We start from the raw sequence: 15,217 nt of genomic DNA, 5'->3' as shown, positions 1-15,217 counted from the left end.
TGTTTTTTGGGAAATTTCCAGGTGTTTTCTGGGTCAAATTCTGGTTATTTTTTGGATAAATTCCAGGTGTTTTTTGGGTGAAATTCTGGTTATTTTTGGATAAATTCCAGGTGTTTTTTGGGAAATTTCCAGGTGTTTTCTGGGTCAAATTCTGGTTATTTTTTGGATAAATTCCAGGTGTTTTTTGGGTCAAATTCTGGTTATTTTTTGGATAAATTCCAGGTGTTTTTTGGGAAATTTCCAGGTGTTTTCTGGGTCAAATTCTGGTTATTTTTTGGATAAATTCCAGGTGTTTTTTGGGTGATTTTTATGTGGTTTTTGCTTAAATTCTGGGTGGTTTTTTGGGTGAATTTTGGGTTATTTTTAGGGTAAATTCCAGGTGGTTTTGGGTGAAATTCTGGTTATTTTTGAGCTAATTCCAACTGGTTTTTGGATCAAATTCTGGATATTTTTTGGATAAATTCCAGGTGTTTTCTGGGTCAAATTCTTGTTATTTTTTGGGAAAATTCCAGGTGTTCTTTGAGTAAATTCTAGGTGGTTTTTGTGTGATTTTTATGTGGTTTTTGCTCAAATTCTGGGTGGTTTTTTGGGTCAAATTTTCTTTATTTTTTGGGTGAAATTCTGGTTATTTTTTGGATAAATTCCAGGTGTTTTTTGGGAAATATCCAGGTGTTTTCTGTGTCAAATTCTGCGCGTTCTTTGCTGAAATTTTTGGTGTTTTTTTGGGTAAAATTCTGTTTATTTTTAAGGTAAATTCCAGGTGCTTTTGGGTGAAATTCTGTTTATTTTTTGGGTGAATTTCAGCTGGTTTTTGGGTCAAATTCAGGATTTTTTGGGTGAAATTCCAGCGGTTTTTCACACAAATTTTTACAATTCCCCCCCTGTTTCTTGCCCAAATCCCCCTTTTTCCCCCCAATCCCCATTTTTAACCCCAAATCTCCCATTTTTAACCAAAATTCCCATTTTTCCCACAGTTACGGCGGCGGCTCCGGCAGCTCCAGCTACGGCCAAGCCCCGAGCGGGGGCTACAACCAAACCCAGAGCGGGGGCTACGGCCAGGGGGGCTACGGCCAACAGGGGGGCTACAGCGCCCCCAGCTACAGCCAGCAGGGCCAGTACAGCTCCGGGGCATGTGAGTGATGTTCCTGAAAAAAATTGGGAATTTTTGGGGCGAAATTTGGGGATTTTGGGCAAAATCGGGAGCGTTTTGTGTGAAATCGCGGCTGAAATCGGCTGAAATTTGGGGATTTTGGGGGGATTTGGGATGGGAACAGGCGTCCTACAACCCGCCCAGCTACAGCCAGCAGGGCCAGTACAGCTCCGGGCATGTGAGTGACGTTCCTGAAAAAATTGGGAATTTTTGGGACGAAATTTGAGGATTTTGCGCAAAATCGCGGCTGAAATTTGGGGATTTTGGGGAGATTTTGGGTGGAACAGGCGTCCTACAGCGCCCCCAGCTACAGCCAGCAGGGCCAGTACAGCTCCGGGGCATGTGAGTGATATTCCTGAAAAAAATTGGGAATTTTTGGGACAAAATTTGGGGTGAAATTTGGGGATTTTGGGCAAAATCGCGGCTGAAATCGGTCAAATTTTGTGTGAATTCGGCTCAGTTTTAGGGGAATTTGGGGTGGAATTGAGGGACAGTCGTTCTACAGCTCCACCCAAATTATATCTGGGATGTGAGTGACGTTCCACAAAAAAATTGGGAATTTTTGGGGCGAAATTTGGGGATTTTGGGCAAAATCGGGAGCGTTTTGTGTGAAATCGCGGCTGAAATCGGACAAATTTTGGGTGAAATTGGCTCAATATTAAGGGAGTTTGGGGTGTAGTCGTTCTACAACCATACCCAAATCATATCTGGGATGTGAGTGGAATTCCAAAAAAAAATTGGGAATTTTTGGGACAAAATTTGGGAATGTTGGGCAAAATCGGGACTGAAATCGGCTGAAATTTAAGGAATTTGGGGGGATTTTGGGAGATTTTGGGGTGGGGACAGGCGTCCTACAACGCCCCCAGCTACAGCCAGCAGGGCCAGTACAGCTCCGGGGCATGTGAGTGATATTCCTGAAAAAATTGGGAATTTTTGGGGTGAAATTTGGGGATTTTGGGCAAAATCGGGAGCGTTTTGTGTGAAATCGGGGCTCAAATCAGCTCAAATTTGGGGATTTGGGATGGAATTGAGGGATTTGGGATGGGAACAGTCGTCCTACAACCCCACCCAAATTATATCTGGGATGTGAGTGACGTTCCACAAAAAAATTGGGAATTTTTGGGGTGAAGTTTAGGAATTTTGGGCAAAATCGGGAGTGTTTTGTGTGAAATCGGGACTAAAATGGGCTGAAATTTGGGGAATTTGGGGGGATTTGGGGTGGAATTGAGGGATTTGGGATTGCAACAGTCGTCCTACAACCCCACCCAAATCACATCTGGGATGGGAGTGACATTCCAAAAAAAATTTGGGAATTTTTGGGGTGAAATTTGGGAATTTTGGGCAAAATCGGGAGCGTTTTGTGTGAAATCGCGGCTGAAATCGGACAAATTTTGTGGGAAATTGGCTCAATTTTAAGGGAATTTGGGGTGTAGTCGTTCTACAACCATACCCAAATCACATCTGGGATGGGAGTGGAATTCCAAAAAAAATTGGGAATTTTTGGGGCGAAATTTGGGGATTTTGGGCAAAATCGCGGCTGAAATCGGCTGAAATTTGGGGAATTTGGGGGGATTTTGGGGGGATTTGGGATGGGAACAGGGGGGCTACAGCGCGCCCAGCTACAGCCAGCAGGGCCAGTACAGCTCCGGGGCATGTGAGTGACGTTCCTGAAAAAATTGGGAATTTTTGGGGCGAAATTTGGGGATTTTGGGCAAAATCGGGAGCGTTTTGTGTGAAATCGCGGCTGAAATTTGGGGATTTTGGGGGGATTTTGGGGGAATTTGGGATGGGAACAGGCGTCCTACAACCCCACTCAAATCATATCTGGGCTGTGAGTGGAATTCCAAAAAAATTTGGGAATTTTTGGGGTGAAATTTGGCAATTTTGGGCAAAATCGCGGCTGAAATCGGCTGAAATTTTGTGTGAAATTGGCTCAATTTTAGGGGAATTTGGGGTGTAGTCATTCTACAACCTCACCCAAATGGCATCTGGGCTGTGAGTAGAATTCCAAAAAAAATTGGGAATTTTTGGGGTGAAATTTGGGGATTTCTGGGCGAAATTTGGGGATTTTGGGCAAAATCGCGGCTGAAATCGGTCAAATTTTGTGGGAAATTGGCTCAGTTTTAAGGGAATTTGGGGTGTAGTCGTGCTACAACCCCACCCAAATCACATCTGGGATGGGAGTGACATTCCAGAAAAAATTCGGGAATTTTTGGGGTGAAATTTGGGGATTTTGGGACGAAATTTGGGGATTTTGCGCAAAATCGCGGCTGAAATCGGACAAATTTTGTGGGAAATCGGCTCAGTTTTAGGGGAAATTAAGGTGGAATTGAGGAATTTGGGGTGGGAACAGTCGTCCTACAACTCCACCCAAATGTGAGTGACATTCCAAAAAAAATTGGGAATTTTTGGGACAAAATTTGGTAATTTTGGGCAAAATCGCGGCTGAAATCGGTCAAATTTTGTGGGAAATTGGCTCAATTTTAAGGGAATTTGGGGCAGAATCGTTTTGGATTTGGGGCCACATTTGGGTCTGAAAGTGCCCGATTTTTGCCGAAATTCCCAATTTTTTTGAATTTTCCCTAATTCCTGGTTTTTCTCCCCATTCCAGCCAACAGCTCCGGGCAGGACGGGGGGGTTGGGGTTCATTTGGGGTTCATTTGGGGCCAAAAGTGCCCAATTTTTGCCCAATTTTTGCCCGATTTTTGCCCGGTTTTTTGCCCAATTTTTGCCCAAAATTCCCATTTTTCGGAATTTTCCCTAATTTTCCCTTTTTCTCCCCGTTTTAGCCAACAGCCATGGGCAGGACGGGGGGTTTGGGCTTGGTCTGGGTCTGATTTTGGGCAGAATCTGGTCAGATTTGGGTCCGAAATTGCCCAATTTTTGCCCAATTTTTCCCCGATTTTTGCCGAAATTCCCAATTTTTCCCAATTTTCCCTAATTCCTGGTTTTTCTCCCCATTTCCAGCCAACAGCTCCGGGCAGGACGGGGGGTTTGGGGCTGATTTGGGGCAGAATCCTCTTGGTTTTGAGGCCAAAACTGCCCAATTTTTGCCCGATTTTTGCCCGATTTTTACCCGATTTTTGCCAAATTCCCAATTTTTCCCAATTTTCCCTAATTCCTGCTTTTTCTCCCCATTGCAGCCAACAGCTACGGGCAGGACGGGGGGTTTGGGGCTGATTTGGGTCCGAAATTGCCCAATTTTTTCCCAATTTTTGCCCGATTTTTGCCAAAATTCCCAATTTTTCCCAATTTTTCCCAATTTTTTCCAATTTTCCCTAATTCCTCTGTTTTCTCCCCATTCCAGCCAACAGCTCCGGGCAGGACGGGGGGTTTGGGGCTGATTTGGGTCCCAAAGTGCCCAATTTTTGCCCGATTTTTGCCTGATTTTTTCCCAATTTTTTCCCAATTTTTGCCGGATTTTCCCCCAAATTCCCATTTTTTTGATTTTTCCCTAATTCCTCTTTTTTCTCCCATTTTAGCCAACAGCTCCGGGCAGGACGGGGGGTTTGGGGCTGATTTGGGGCAGAATCTGCTCAGATTTGGGTCGAAAAATGCCCGATTTTTGCCCGATTTTTGCCCAATTTTTGCCGGATTTTCACCCAAATTCCCTTTTTTTTTTGATTTTTCCCTAATTCCTCTGTTTTTTCCCTATTTCCAGCCAACAGCTACGGGCAGGACGGGGGGTTTGGGGCTGATTTGGGTCCGAAATTGCCCAATTTTTTCCCAATTTTTGCCCGATTTTTGCCAAAATTCCCAATTTTTCCCAATTTTTCCCAATTTTTTCCAATTTTTCCCTAATTCCTCTGTTTTCTCCCCATTCCAGCCAACAGCTCCGGGCAGGACGGGGGGTTTGGGGCTGATTTGGGTCCCAAAGTGCCCAATTTTTGCCCAATTTTTTCCCGATTTTTGCCCAATTTTTCCCCGATTTTTGCCGAAATTCCCATTTTTTCCCAATTTTCCCTAATTCCTGGTTTTTCTCCCATTTCCAGCCAACAGCTCTGGGCAGGACGGGGGGTTTGGGGCTGATTTGGGTCCGAAATTGCCCGATTTTTACCCAATTTTTACCTGATTTTTACCCAATTTTTACCCGATTTTTGCCAAAATTCCGGTTTTTTTTAAACTTTCTCTAATTTTCCCTTTTTCTCCCCATTCCAGCCAACAGCTACGGGCAGGACGGGGGGTTTGGGGCTGATTTGGGGCCACATTTGGGTCCCAAAGTGCCCGATTTTTGCCCGATTTTTGCCTGATTTTTTGCCCAATTTTCCCCCAAATTCCCATTTTTTTGAATTTTCCCTAATTCCTGGTTTTTCTCCCCATTTCCAGCCAACAGCTCCGGGCAGGACGGGGGGTTTGGGGCTGATTTGGGTCCCAAAGTGCCCGATTTTTGCCCGATTTTTGCCCGATTTTTGTCCGATTTTTCCCCAATTTTCGCAGAAATTCCCATTTTTTTGGAATTTTCCCTAATTTTCCCTTTCTTTCCCCATTTTAGCCAACAGCTACGGGCAGGACGGGGCCTCGCTGGGCTCGGGGGGGTACCAGGAGCCTCCCGGGGGGGGCTCCTACGGCTCCCAGGCCCCCCCCGAGCGGAGCCGCGGCCGCGGCGCCTTCGGCTCCAACCGGGGCGGCTTCGAGCGGGGAAACCGCGGGAACCGGGGGAACAGGGGAGCATCCATGGGGTGAGTGAGCTGAAAATGCCCAAATTCTGCCCAAAATATGGGTGCCAAGATGGGGGGGGAATAGGGAGAGAATGGGGCAAAAATTGGGGAAAAAATTGGGGAAAAAAAGAGAGAAGGAACTGTGAAAATTGGGGTAAAATTGTGGGGAAAATTGGGGAGAGAAATGAGGAAAAAATGTGGGAGAAATTGAGAGAAAATGGGGAGAAAATTGGGGAGGAAATGGAAAAAAATGGTAGAAAAATGAGGGGGGAAATGAGAGAAAAGTGGGGCGAAAATTGGGAGTAAAAATGAGGAAAATTGGGGAGAAAATGGGGAAAAATGAGGAAAAATTGGGGGAAAATGGGAGGAAAATGTGGAAAAATTGGGGAGAAATTATGGAGGAAAATGAGGGAAAATTGGGGAAAAATAATGGGGAAATATTGAAGGAAAAATGAGGAAAAAATGGGGAAAAAATGGGGAAAAAATTCAGAAAAAAAGGTCAAAAATTGGGGAAAATTCGGGAAAGGAAAATGAGGAAAAAGGGGATTTTGGTTGGAAAAAAAATGAAAAATTAAAAAAAGTGTTTTGGGTAAAAAAAAAGGTAAAAAAATGGGTTTTGGTGGAATTTAAAAGTGGAAAAATTGGAATTTTGGGGTGGAAAAAAGTGAAAATGTTCCAAGGTCGCTGCAGCCTCTGGTCCCGGCAGGGGGAAAATATTGAGGAGAAAAAGGTGAAATTTGGGAAAAATATTGAGAAAAATAAATGGAATTTTAGGGGAAAAACCCTTTAAATGGTGGAAAATATAAAAAAGAAAAAAAGGGAATTTTGTGGGAAATATTGAGGGAAAAATATGGGAAAAAAAAAGCGGAATTTGGGGTAAAAATAACAGAAAAAACCTTATGAAAAGTGGATTTTGGAAGGAAAAAAATGTGATAAAAAGGTGGAATTTAGGGTAAAAAATAAAGTGAAATAATGGAAATAAAATGGTGGAATTTAGGGAAAAATATTGGGGAAAAAAAGGTGAAAAAATGGTAAAAAATGGTAAAAAATGGTGAAAAATGGTAAAAAACTGATGTGTTTTGAGGTCACTGCAGAGAAAAATGGTGGAAAACGGTGGAAAAGTGGATTTGGAAGGAAAATCCACAAATGGGAAAGGTTTGGAGAGGAAATTTTGGTGTCCCGGTGCTTGGAAATGGTGAAAAATGGTGAAAAAAACCCAAAAAAAAGCAAAATAATGGGTAAAAAAACACAAAAAAAAGGGTGGAAATAGGAAATAAAAAAGGGAAAAAATGGGTTAAAATTATGGAAAATGGAAAAGTGAGAGGGAAGTGGTGAAAATGTTGGAAGTGGTAAAAAATAGCAAAAAATAAATTTAAAAAGTGGTTAAAAATAGGAAAAAAATGGGAAAAAATGGCAAAAAAAGGAAAGAAAAAATGGTAAAAAAGTGGTGAAAAAATGGGAAAAATTTGGTGAAAGTGGTGGAAAAGGGAAAAACAAGAAAAATTCAAAAAGGGGAAAAAAAATTAAGGAAAAATGATGGAAAAATTGAAAATAAATGAGAAAAACTTGGTTTGAAAATGGTGAAAAAAGGAAAAATGGGAAAAAAGGAAATATGGGAAAGGTTAAAAAATGGAAAAAAAGGTAAAAGTGGTTTAAGGAAATGAAGAGAAAAAGGAAAAAATAAAAATGGTAAAAAATGGTGGAAAAATGCAGAAAAAATGGTGAAAAAATGCAGAAAAAAGGGGAAATGTGGTTGGAAAAATGGAAAAAAAAAAAGGAAAAATTTGGGTAAAAATGCAAAATAAAAAGAAAAAGGTGAAAATGAAAAATGGCTTTAAAATAACGAGAGAAAAGGGGAAAAATGGGAAAATAAAAGCCCCAAAAAAGGGGAAAAAATGGTTTGGAAAATTCAGAAAATGAGGGAAAAATTTGGTTAAAAATGCAAAAAAATGCAAAGGAAACATTTGGGAAATGGTGAAATGAAGCAAAAAAGGTAAAAATGGTTCAGAAATTTCAGAAAAGAAGAAAAATGGATAAAAATGCTTAAAAATTGCAAAAAAAAAGGTTGAAAATGGTGGAAAAATGGTGAAAAAAGGGTTAAAAATGCAAAAAGAAAAAAAGGGAAAAATTGTTTTAAAAATGGAAATTAGAAAGGGAGAAACGTGATTAAAATGCAGGGAAAAAATGGGAAAATTGGTGAAAAAATGGGTAAAAAATCAGGGAAAAGTTGATGAAGAAAAGCCAAAAAAAAGGTGAAAAATGGTTAAAAAATCAGGGAAAAATTGGTCAAAAAAAGGTTGAATTTGGTGAAAAAATGGTTAAAAAATCGGGGAAAATTTGTGAAGAAAAGCAAAAAAAAAGGTGAAAAAATGGATAAAAAATCAGGGGAAAATTGGTGAAAAAAAGGTGAAAAATGGTTAAAAAGTCAGGGGAAAAATTGGTGAAAAAAAGCAGAAAAAAGGGTGAATTTGGTGAAAAAAAAAGGTAAAAAATGAGAGAAAAGTTGGTGGAAAAAAACAAAAAAGGTGAGAAAATGGTTAAAAAATCAGGGAAAAATTGGTGAAAAAAGACAAAAAAAAAGGTGAAAAAATGGTTAAAAAATCAGGGAAAAACTGGTGAAAAAAAGGTGAAAAAATCAGGGAAAAATTGGTGAAAAAAAGCCAAAAAAAGGTGAAAAAAAGGTTAAAAAATCAGGGGGAAATATGTGAAAAAAAGCCAAAAAAAAGGTGAATTTGGTGAAAAAATCAGGGAAAAATGGGTAAAGAAAAGCCAAAAAAAAAAGGTGAATTTGGTGAAAAAATGGTTAAAAAATCAGGGAAAAATTGGTGAAAAAAAGGTGAAAAAAAGGTTAAAAAATCAGAGAAAAATTGGTGAAAAAAGGCCAAAAAAAAGGTGAAAAAATGGTTAAAAAATCAGAGAAAAATTGGTGAAAAAAAGCCAAAAAAAAGTGAATTTGTGGTGGTTCAGCCGCCGGTTTTTGGGTGAAAAAATGAATTTTTTGGGGTCTCCAGGTGAGTATTTTGGGGGTGTTTGGGGGGATTTTGTTGTTCCAAACGTGTTTTACCAACTCTGCCTTTTGTGTGCTGCAGGTGTGAAAAAAAAGCAGCGAAAACTCAAAATCCGCCGCTGTTTTGGGTTCAAAAAAGGCAGAAAAGGGCAAAAAAAAAGGCAAAAAAAAGGCAAAAAAAAGGCAAAAAAAAAGGAAAAAAAAAAGGAAAAAAAAAAGGAAAAAAAAGGAAAAAAAAAAAAGGAAAAAAAAAGGGAAAAAAAAAAGGAAAAAAAATTAAAAAATTCAATTTGGAGTTGCTGCAAAAAAGGCTCAGGAGGGGGAGATCCAGGAGGGGGGAAAATGGGAAAAAATCCGAATTTTTGGGGATTTTTGGTTTTCCCCCAGTTTTGGGCTCGATCCCAAACCTGATGCGGCCAAGGAGGAAAAAACGACGGCGGCGAGGAAAAAACGGCAAAAATAAAAAGGGAAAGAAAAGCAAAAAAAAGGCCAAAAATTTGGCAAAATAAACTCAAAATAAACTCAAAAATTGCATTGAAAAGGGGCAAAAAAAGCAAAACAAAAAGCTCAAAAATAGCTCAAAAAAAGAGCAAAAACTGGTCAGGAAATGTCACACAAATACCAAAAATGTACCCAAAAATCTGCTTGAAAAATGCTCAAAAAAGCAAAAAAAAAGCCCAAAAATTTGCCAAAATAAACTCAAAAATTGCATCAAAAAGGGGCAAAAAAAGCAAAACAAAAAGCCCAAAAATTGTCCCAAAATTGCCTAAAAAAAGAGCAAAAACTGGCCAAGAAAGGTCACAAAAATACCAAAAATATACCCAAAAATTTGCCTGAAAAAGGCCCAAAAAATGCTCAAAAAAGTAAAAAAAAGCCCAAAAATTTGCCAAAATAGACTCAAAAATTGCATCAAAAAGGGCCAAAGAAAGCAAAATAAAAAGCTCAAAAATTGCTCAAAAAAAGAGCAAAAACTGGCCAAGAAATGTCACAAAAATACCAAAAATATACCCAAAAATTTGCCTGGAAAAGGCCCAAAAAATGCTCAAAAAAGCAAAAAAGAAAAGCCCAAAAATTTGCCAAAATAAACTCAAAAATTGCATCGAAAAGGGGCAAAGAAAGCAAAATAAAAAGGTCAAAAATGGCTCAAAAAAAGAGCAAAAACTGGTCAGGAAATGTCGCAAAAATTCAAAAATATACCCAAAAATTTGCCTGAAAAATGCTCAAAAAAGCAAAAAAGAAAAGCCCAAAAATTTGCCAAAATAAACTCAAAAATTGCATCGAAAAGGGCCAAAGAAAGCAAAACAAAAAGCTCAAAAATTGCTCAAAAAAAGAGCAAAAAGTGGTCAGGAAATGTCACAAAAATAGCAAAAATATGCCCAAAAATCAGCCTGAAAAATGCTCAAAAAAGCAAAAAAAAAGCCCAAAAATTTGTCAAAATAAACTCAAAATAAACTCAAAAATTGCATCGAAAAGGGGCAAAAAAAGCAAAATAAAAAGCTCAAAAATAGCTCAAAAAAAGAGCAAAAACTGGTCAAGAAATGTCACACAAAAACCAAAAATATACCCAAAAATTTGCCTGAAAAAGGCCCAAAAAATGCTCAAAAAAGCAAAAAAAAAGCCCAAAAATTGTCCCAAAATTGCTTAAAAAAAGAGCAAAAACTGGCCAAGAAATGTCACAAAAATACCAAAAATATACCCAAAAAATGCCCCAAAATTGCCTTAAAAAAGCTCAAAAATTGTTTAAAAATGACTCAAAAAAAGAGCAAAAACTGGCCAAGAAATGTCACAAAAATACCAAAAATATACCCAAAAATTTGCCTAAAAAGGCCCAAAAAATGCCCCAAAATTGCCTAAAAAATGACCCAAAAAAGTCCAAAAATTTCCTAAAAGAGCAAAATAAAAGTCCCCAGAATGCCTCCAAAAAAGCCCAGAAAATGCAAAAAAATGGCCAAAAAAATACCCAAAATTGCTTTAAAAAAGCTCAAAAATTGGCCAAAAAGGAAGCCCAAAAATTGCCTTAAAAAAGCTCAAAAAAGGCAAAAAAACCTCAAAAAATGCCTTAAAAAAACAAAAAAAAAGAGGTGAAGAATGGCCAAAAAAGACCTTCAAAAATTGCTGATAAACTGGCAAAAAAATCACTCATAAATTGCCCAAAAAGTGCCAGAAATTGGCCATAAAATGTCCCAGAAATACCCAAAAAGTGACCTGTAAAAAAGCCAAAAAATCGCTGAAAACAGCCCAAAAAAAAGCCTAAAAATGGCCAATACAAAGCTCAAAATTTGCACAAAAATGCCCAAAAATTAAGTCCAAAAAATTGTCCAAAAAGGGTCAAAATATTGTCCAAAAAGGGCCAAAAAAATTACCAAAAACCTTCCCAGAAAAGCTGAAAAATTCTCTGCAAAAAAGTGAAAAAAAAAGGCCCAAAATAAGCAAAGAAAAGCTCAAAAATTGCCCAAAAAATGCCCCAAAAAAGTCAAAAATTGACCAAAAAATGCCCAAAAAAAAGTCAAAAATTGCCCAAAAAATGCCCCAAAAAAAAGTCAAAAATTGGCCAAAAATTGGCCAAAAAAAGGTCAAAAATTGGCCAAAAAATGCCCAAAAAAAGTCAAAAATTGGCCAAAAAATGTCAAAAAATGCCCAAAAAAAAGTCAAAAATTGCCCAAAAAATGCCCAAAAAAGGTCAAAAATTGGCCAAAAAATGCCCAAAAAAAGTCAAAAATTGCCCAAAAAATGCCCCAAAAAAAGTCAAAAATTGACCAAAAAAGTCAAAAATTGACCAAAAAATGCCCAAAAAAAAGTCAAAAATTGGCCAAAAAATGCCCAAAAAAAGTCAAAAAATGCCCAAAAAAAAGTCAAAAATTGCCCAAAAAAGCTCAAAAATTGGCCAAAAAATGCCCAAAAAAAAGTCAAAAATTGCCCAAAAAATGCCCAAAAAATGCCCCAAAAAGGCCCAAAAAAGGCCCAAAAAAAGAGTCAAAAATTGGCCAAAAATTGCCCAAAAAAAGCCCAAAAATGCTCAGAAAAAAGTCAAAAATTGGCCAAAAAAAGGTCAAAAATTGACCAAAAAATGCCCAAAAAAGGTCAAAAATTGCCCAAAAAAAGGTCAAAAAAAGCCCAAAAAAAGCCCCAAAATGTCCGAAAAAAGCCCCAAAATTGTGATTTTTTTGTCCCCAGTTTTTGAGGCAGGGCTTCCAAAATTCCTGATTATCTTCCAATTTATCTCCTCAGCGGTGGTGAGCGTGGTGGCTTCAATAAATTCGGTGGTAAGTCCCAAAATTCGAGGTTTTGACCCCAAAAAAAGGCAGAAAATGAAAATAAAAATTGAATTTTCCCCCCATTTTTCCTGGGTGGGGGAAAACCCCCCAAAAAAATGGAATTTAGGGGCTGAAAATTGAAATTTTGAGGTGGTTTTTTGGTGAAAAATGGTGGAAAAATGAGGTGAAAATGGGAATTTTTATAGGGTGGGATTGGGGAAAAAAAAGGAAAAAAAGGTGAATTTTGGTTAAAATGGTGCATGTGTGGAAAATAATGGTGATTTGGTGGTTTTGGGGGAAAAACCCCAAATTTCAGGAGGATTTTGGGTGAAAAAAAACCGAATTCCAGGAGGATTTTGGGTGAAAAAAAAATCAAATTTTAGGAGGTTTTTGGGGGAAAAAAAACCGAATTTCAGGAGGTTTTTGGGGGAAAAAAACCCCAAATTTCAGGAGGATTTTGGGTGAAAAAAAACGAATTTCAGGAGGATTTTTGGGGAAAAAACCCCAAATTTCAGGAGGATTTTGGGGGAAAAAACCCAAATTTCAGGAGGATTTTGGGTGAAAAAAACCCGAATTTTAGGAGGTTTTTTGGGTGAAAAAACCCCAAATTTCAGGAGGATTTTGGGGGAAAAAAAACCGAATTTCAGGAGGTTTTTGGGGGAAAAAACCCCAAATTTCAGGAGGATTTTGGGGAGAAAAACCCCAAATTTCTGATGGATTTTGGGGGGAAAAACCCCAAATTTTAGGAGGTTTTTTGGGTGAAAAAAAACGAAATTTCAGGAGGATTTTGGGTGAAAAAAACCCAAATTTCAGGAGGATTTTGGGGAAAAAAACCCCAAATTTCAGGTTTTTGGTGGAAGCGCCGGTGACCTTGAGGTTTTTTATTTTTTGGTGGAAAATATGAAATAAAAAATGAAATAAAAAAGGTGGAAATTGCCCCAAAAATGGGGGTGAGGTTGGAGCTGCAGTGGACCCAAAACTGAAAAAAAAGTGAATTTTTGGTGGTGAAAAAGTGGAAAAAATGAAGGGGAAATAGAGGAAAAAATGGGAAAAAAAAGGGAAAAAATGGTGAAAAAATCAGTGAAATTCAGTAAAATTGTGAGGAAAAGATGAGGGGAAAACAACGAAAAAAAAGGGAAAAAATGTAAAAAATAAAAAGAATAAATTAAGGAATATGAGGGAAAAACTGGAGTGAAAAACGATGGAAAAAGGTGGAGAAAAAAGGGAAAATAAAGGAAAAAAATTACAAAAAAAGGGAAAAATGGAGTGAAAAACAACAAAAATGAGGGAAAAAAGGAGAAATCGGAGCCTTTTTGGGGAGAAGGTTCCGGAATTTGAATTTCAGGTGAAAAAAAAGGAAAATTTTGGTGCCAAATTTGGGGATTTTGCCGCCAAAAAGGGGCCTGGGAGGGGCAGAAAGGGGCGGGGCCAAGGAAAAGGGGGCGGGGCTTGGGTTGGCCACGCCCACATTCGGCTCTCCTAATTTGCATAATTTGTTTTTTCTTTTTCATGTAAGGACCCCGGGACCAGGGGCCCAGACATGACCCAGGTAATTAATTAATTAATGGATTAATTAGGGGTAATTAACGAGAAATAATTGCTGAGGTTATGTTAATTAATGTGGTAATTAATGGAGTTTATTGGGGGTTAATTATTGGTAAAAATTGGGGGAATGAGTGGTAATTAATGGTGGTTAATTAGCGGCAATCAAGGTTGAGTTGGGGTTAATTAGTTAAACTAAAGAGATTAATTAGTGGTAATTAACAGGCTGAGTAAAAGATGAGGTTGGGAATAATGAATTGTGTAATTAGAGATAATTAGGAGGAATAAAGTGGTGGGTAATTGATGGTGGGGCTAATTAGTGGGGTAATTAATGGGATTTATTTTGGAGTTAATTAGTGGTAATGAAGTTAGTGATAATGAAGAGGAATAAGGGTTTGGGTTGGAATTAATTGAGTTAAAGGGATTAATTAATGTTAATTAATAAAGTGAGTATAAGGGGCCTTTTTAAACTTGAGGACAGAGTTAATGGTGGTTAATTAGTGGTAATTAATGCTAATTAATTTAGTTAATTAATGGTCTCTGGGTGAGCATTAGGAGGTGGAGCCTTGGGGGCCAATTTAGAGCCCTAGGGTGGGGTTAATTAGCGTATTTTCCTCAGTAATTAATGCTAATTAGCACAAATTAATTGATTGCAGGGGAGCAGGACAATTGGGACAACAACAAATTGGGGAGGGACTTGGGGGTCATTTCTGAGCTTTGGGGCGGGGTTAATGAGGGTTAATTAGCATCGTTTTCTCAGTAATTAATACTAATTAAGGGTAATTAATGAATTTTTCAGGCGAGCAGGACACATTGGACAACAACAAATTGGGGAGGAACTTTGGGGTTATTTGTGAGCTTTGAGGCGGGGTTAATAAAGGTTAATTAGCATTTTTTCTTCAGTAATTAGTGTTAATTAGCACAAATTAATGAATTAATTGCAGGGGAGCAGGACAATTGGACAACAACAAATTGGGGAGGGACTTTGGGGTCATTTGTGAGCTTTGGGGCGGGGCTAATGAGGGTTAATTAGCATCGTTTACTCAGTAATGAATGCTAATTAAGGGTAATTAATGAATTAATTGCAGGGGAGCAGGATAACTCGGACAACAACAAATTGGGGAGGAACTTTGGGGTTATTTCTGAGCTTTGGGGCGGGGTTAATGAGGGTTAATTAGCATGTTTTGCTCAGTAATGAATGCTAATTAACGGTAATTAATTAATAATTAATTAATTTTTCAAGGGGAGCAGGATAACTCGGACAACAACAGATCGGGGAGGGATTTGGGGTCATTTGTGAGCTTTGGGGCGGGGTTAATGAGGGTTAATTAGCATCTTTTCCTCAGTAATGAATGCCAATTAACGGTAATTAATTAATAATTAATTAATTTTTCAAGGGGAGCAGGATAACTCGGACAACAACACGATCTTCGTGCAGGGGCTGGGCGAGAACGTCACCATCGAGTCGGTGGCCGATTACTTCAAACAGATCGGCATCATCAAGGTGGGGGCGCACCAAATACACCCAAAATAGACCCAAAATACACCCAAAATAGACCCAAAAATACACCCAAAAATACACCTAAATAGACCCAAAAATAGCCCC

At 38.4% G+C, this 15,217-nt stretch overlaps 1 protein-coding gene across 1 annotated transcript in view; it reads left to right on the top strand.

Annotated features, from left to right (window-relative positions):
- FUS (FUS RNA binding protein) overlaps nt 1-15,217 on the top strand; it is a gene marked incomplete at its 5' end in the record, with an annotated part of 32,258 nt that overhangs the window by 1,485 nt on the left and 15,556 nt on the right. Inside the window, 5 exons of the mRNA XM_064737441.1 lie at nt 975-1,132; nt 5,643-5,829; nt 12,044-12,078; nt 13,586-13,618; nt 15,009-15,115. Of these exons, the coding sequence (XP_064593511.1) occupies nt 975-1,132; nt 5,643-5,829; nt 12,044-12,078; nt 13,586-13,618; nt 15,009-15,115 (520 nt within the window). The remainder of the gene's footprint in view (nt 1-974; nt 1,133-5,642; nt 5,830-12,043; nt 12,079-13,585; nt 13,619-15,008; nt 15,116-15,217) is intronic.

Source organism: Zonotrichia leucophrys, unplaced genomic scaffold (assembly GCF_028769735.1).
Source record: "Zonotrichia leucophrys gambelii isolate GWCS_2022_RI unplaced genomic scaffold, RI_Zleu_2.0 Scaffold_58_302659, whole genome shotgun sequence".
In the NCBI taxonomy this organism is placed as follows: Eukaryota; Metazoa; Chordata; class Aves; order Passeriformes; family Passerellidae; genus Zonotrichia; species Zonotrichia leucophrys.
Note: the sequence above shows the minus strand (reverse complement) of the source record. Positions and strands in the feature narration are given on the sequence as shown.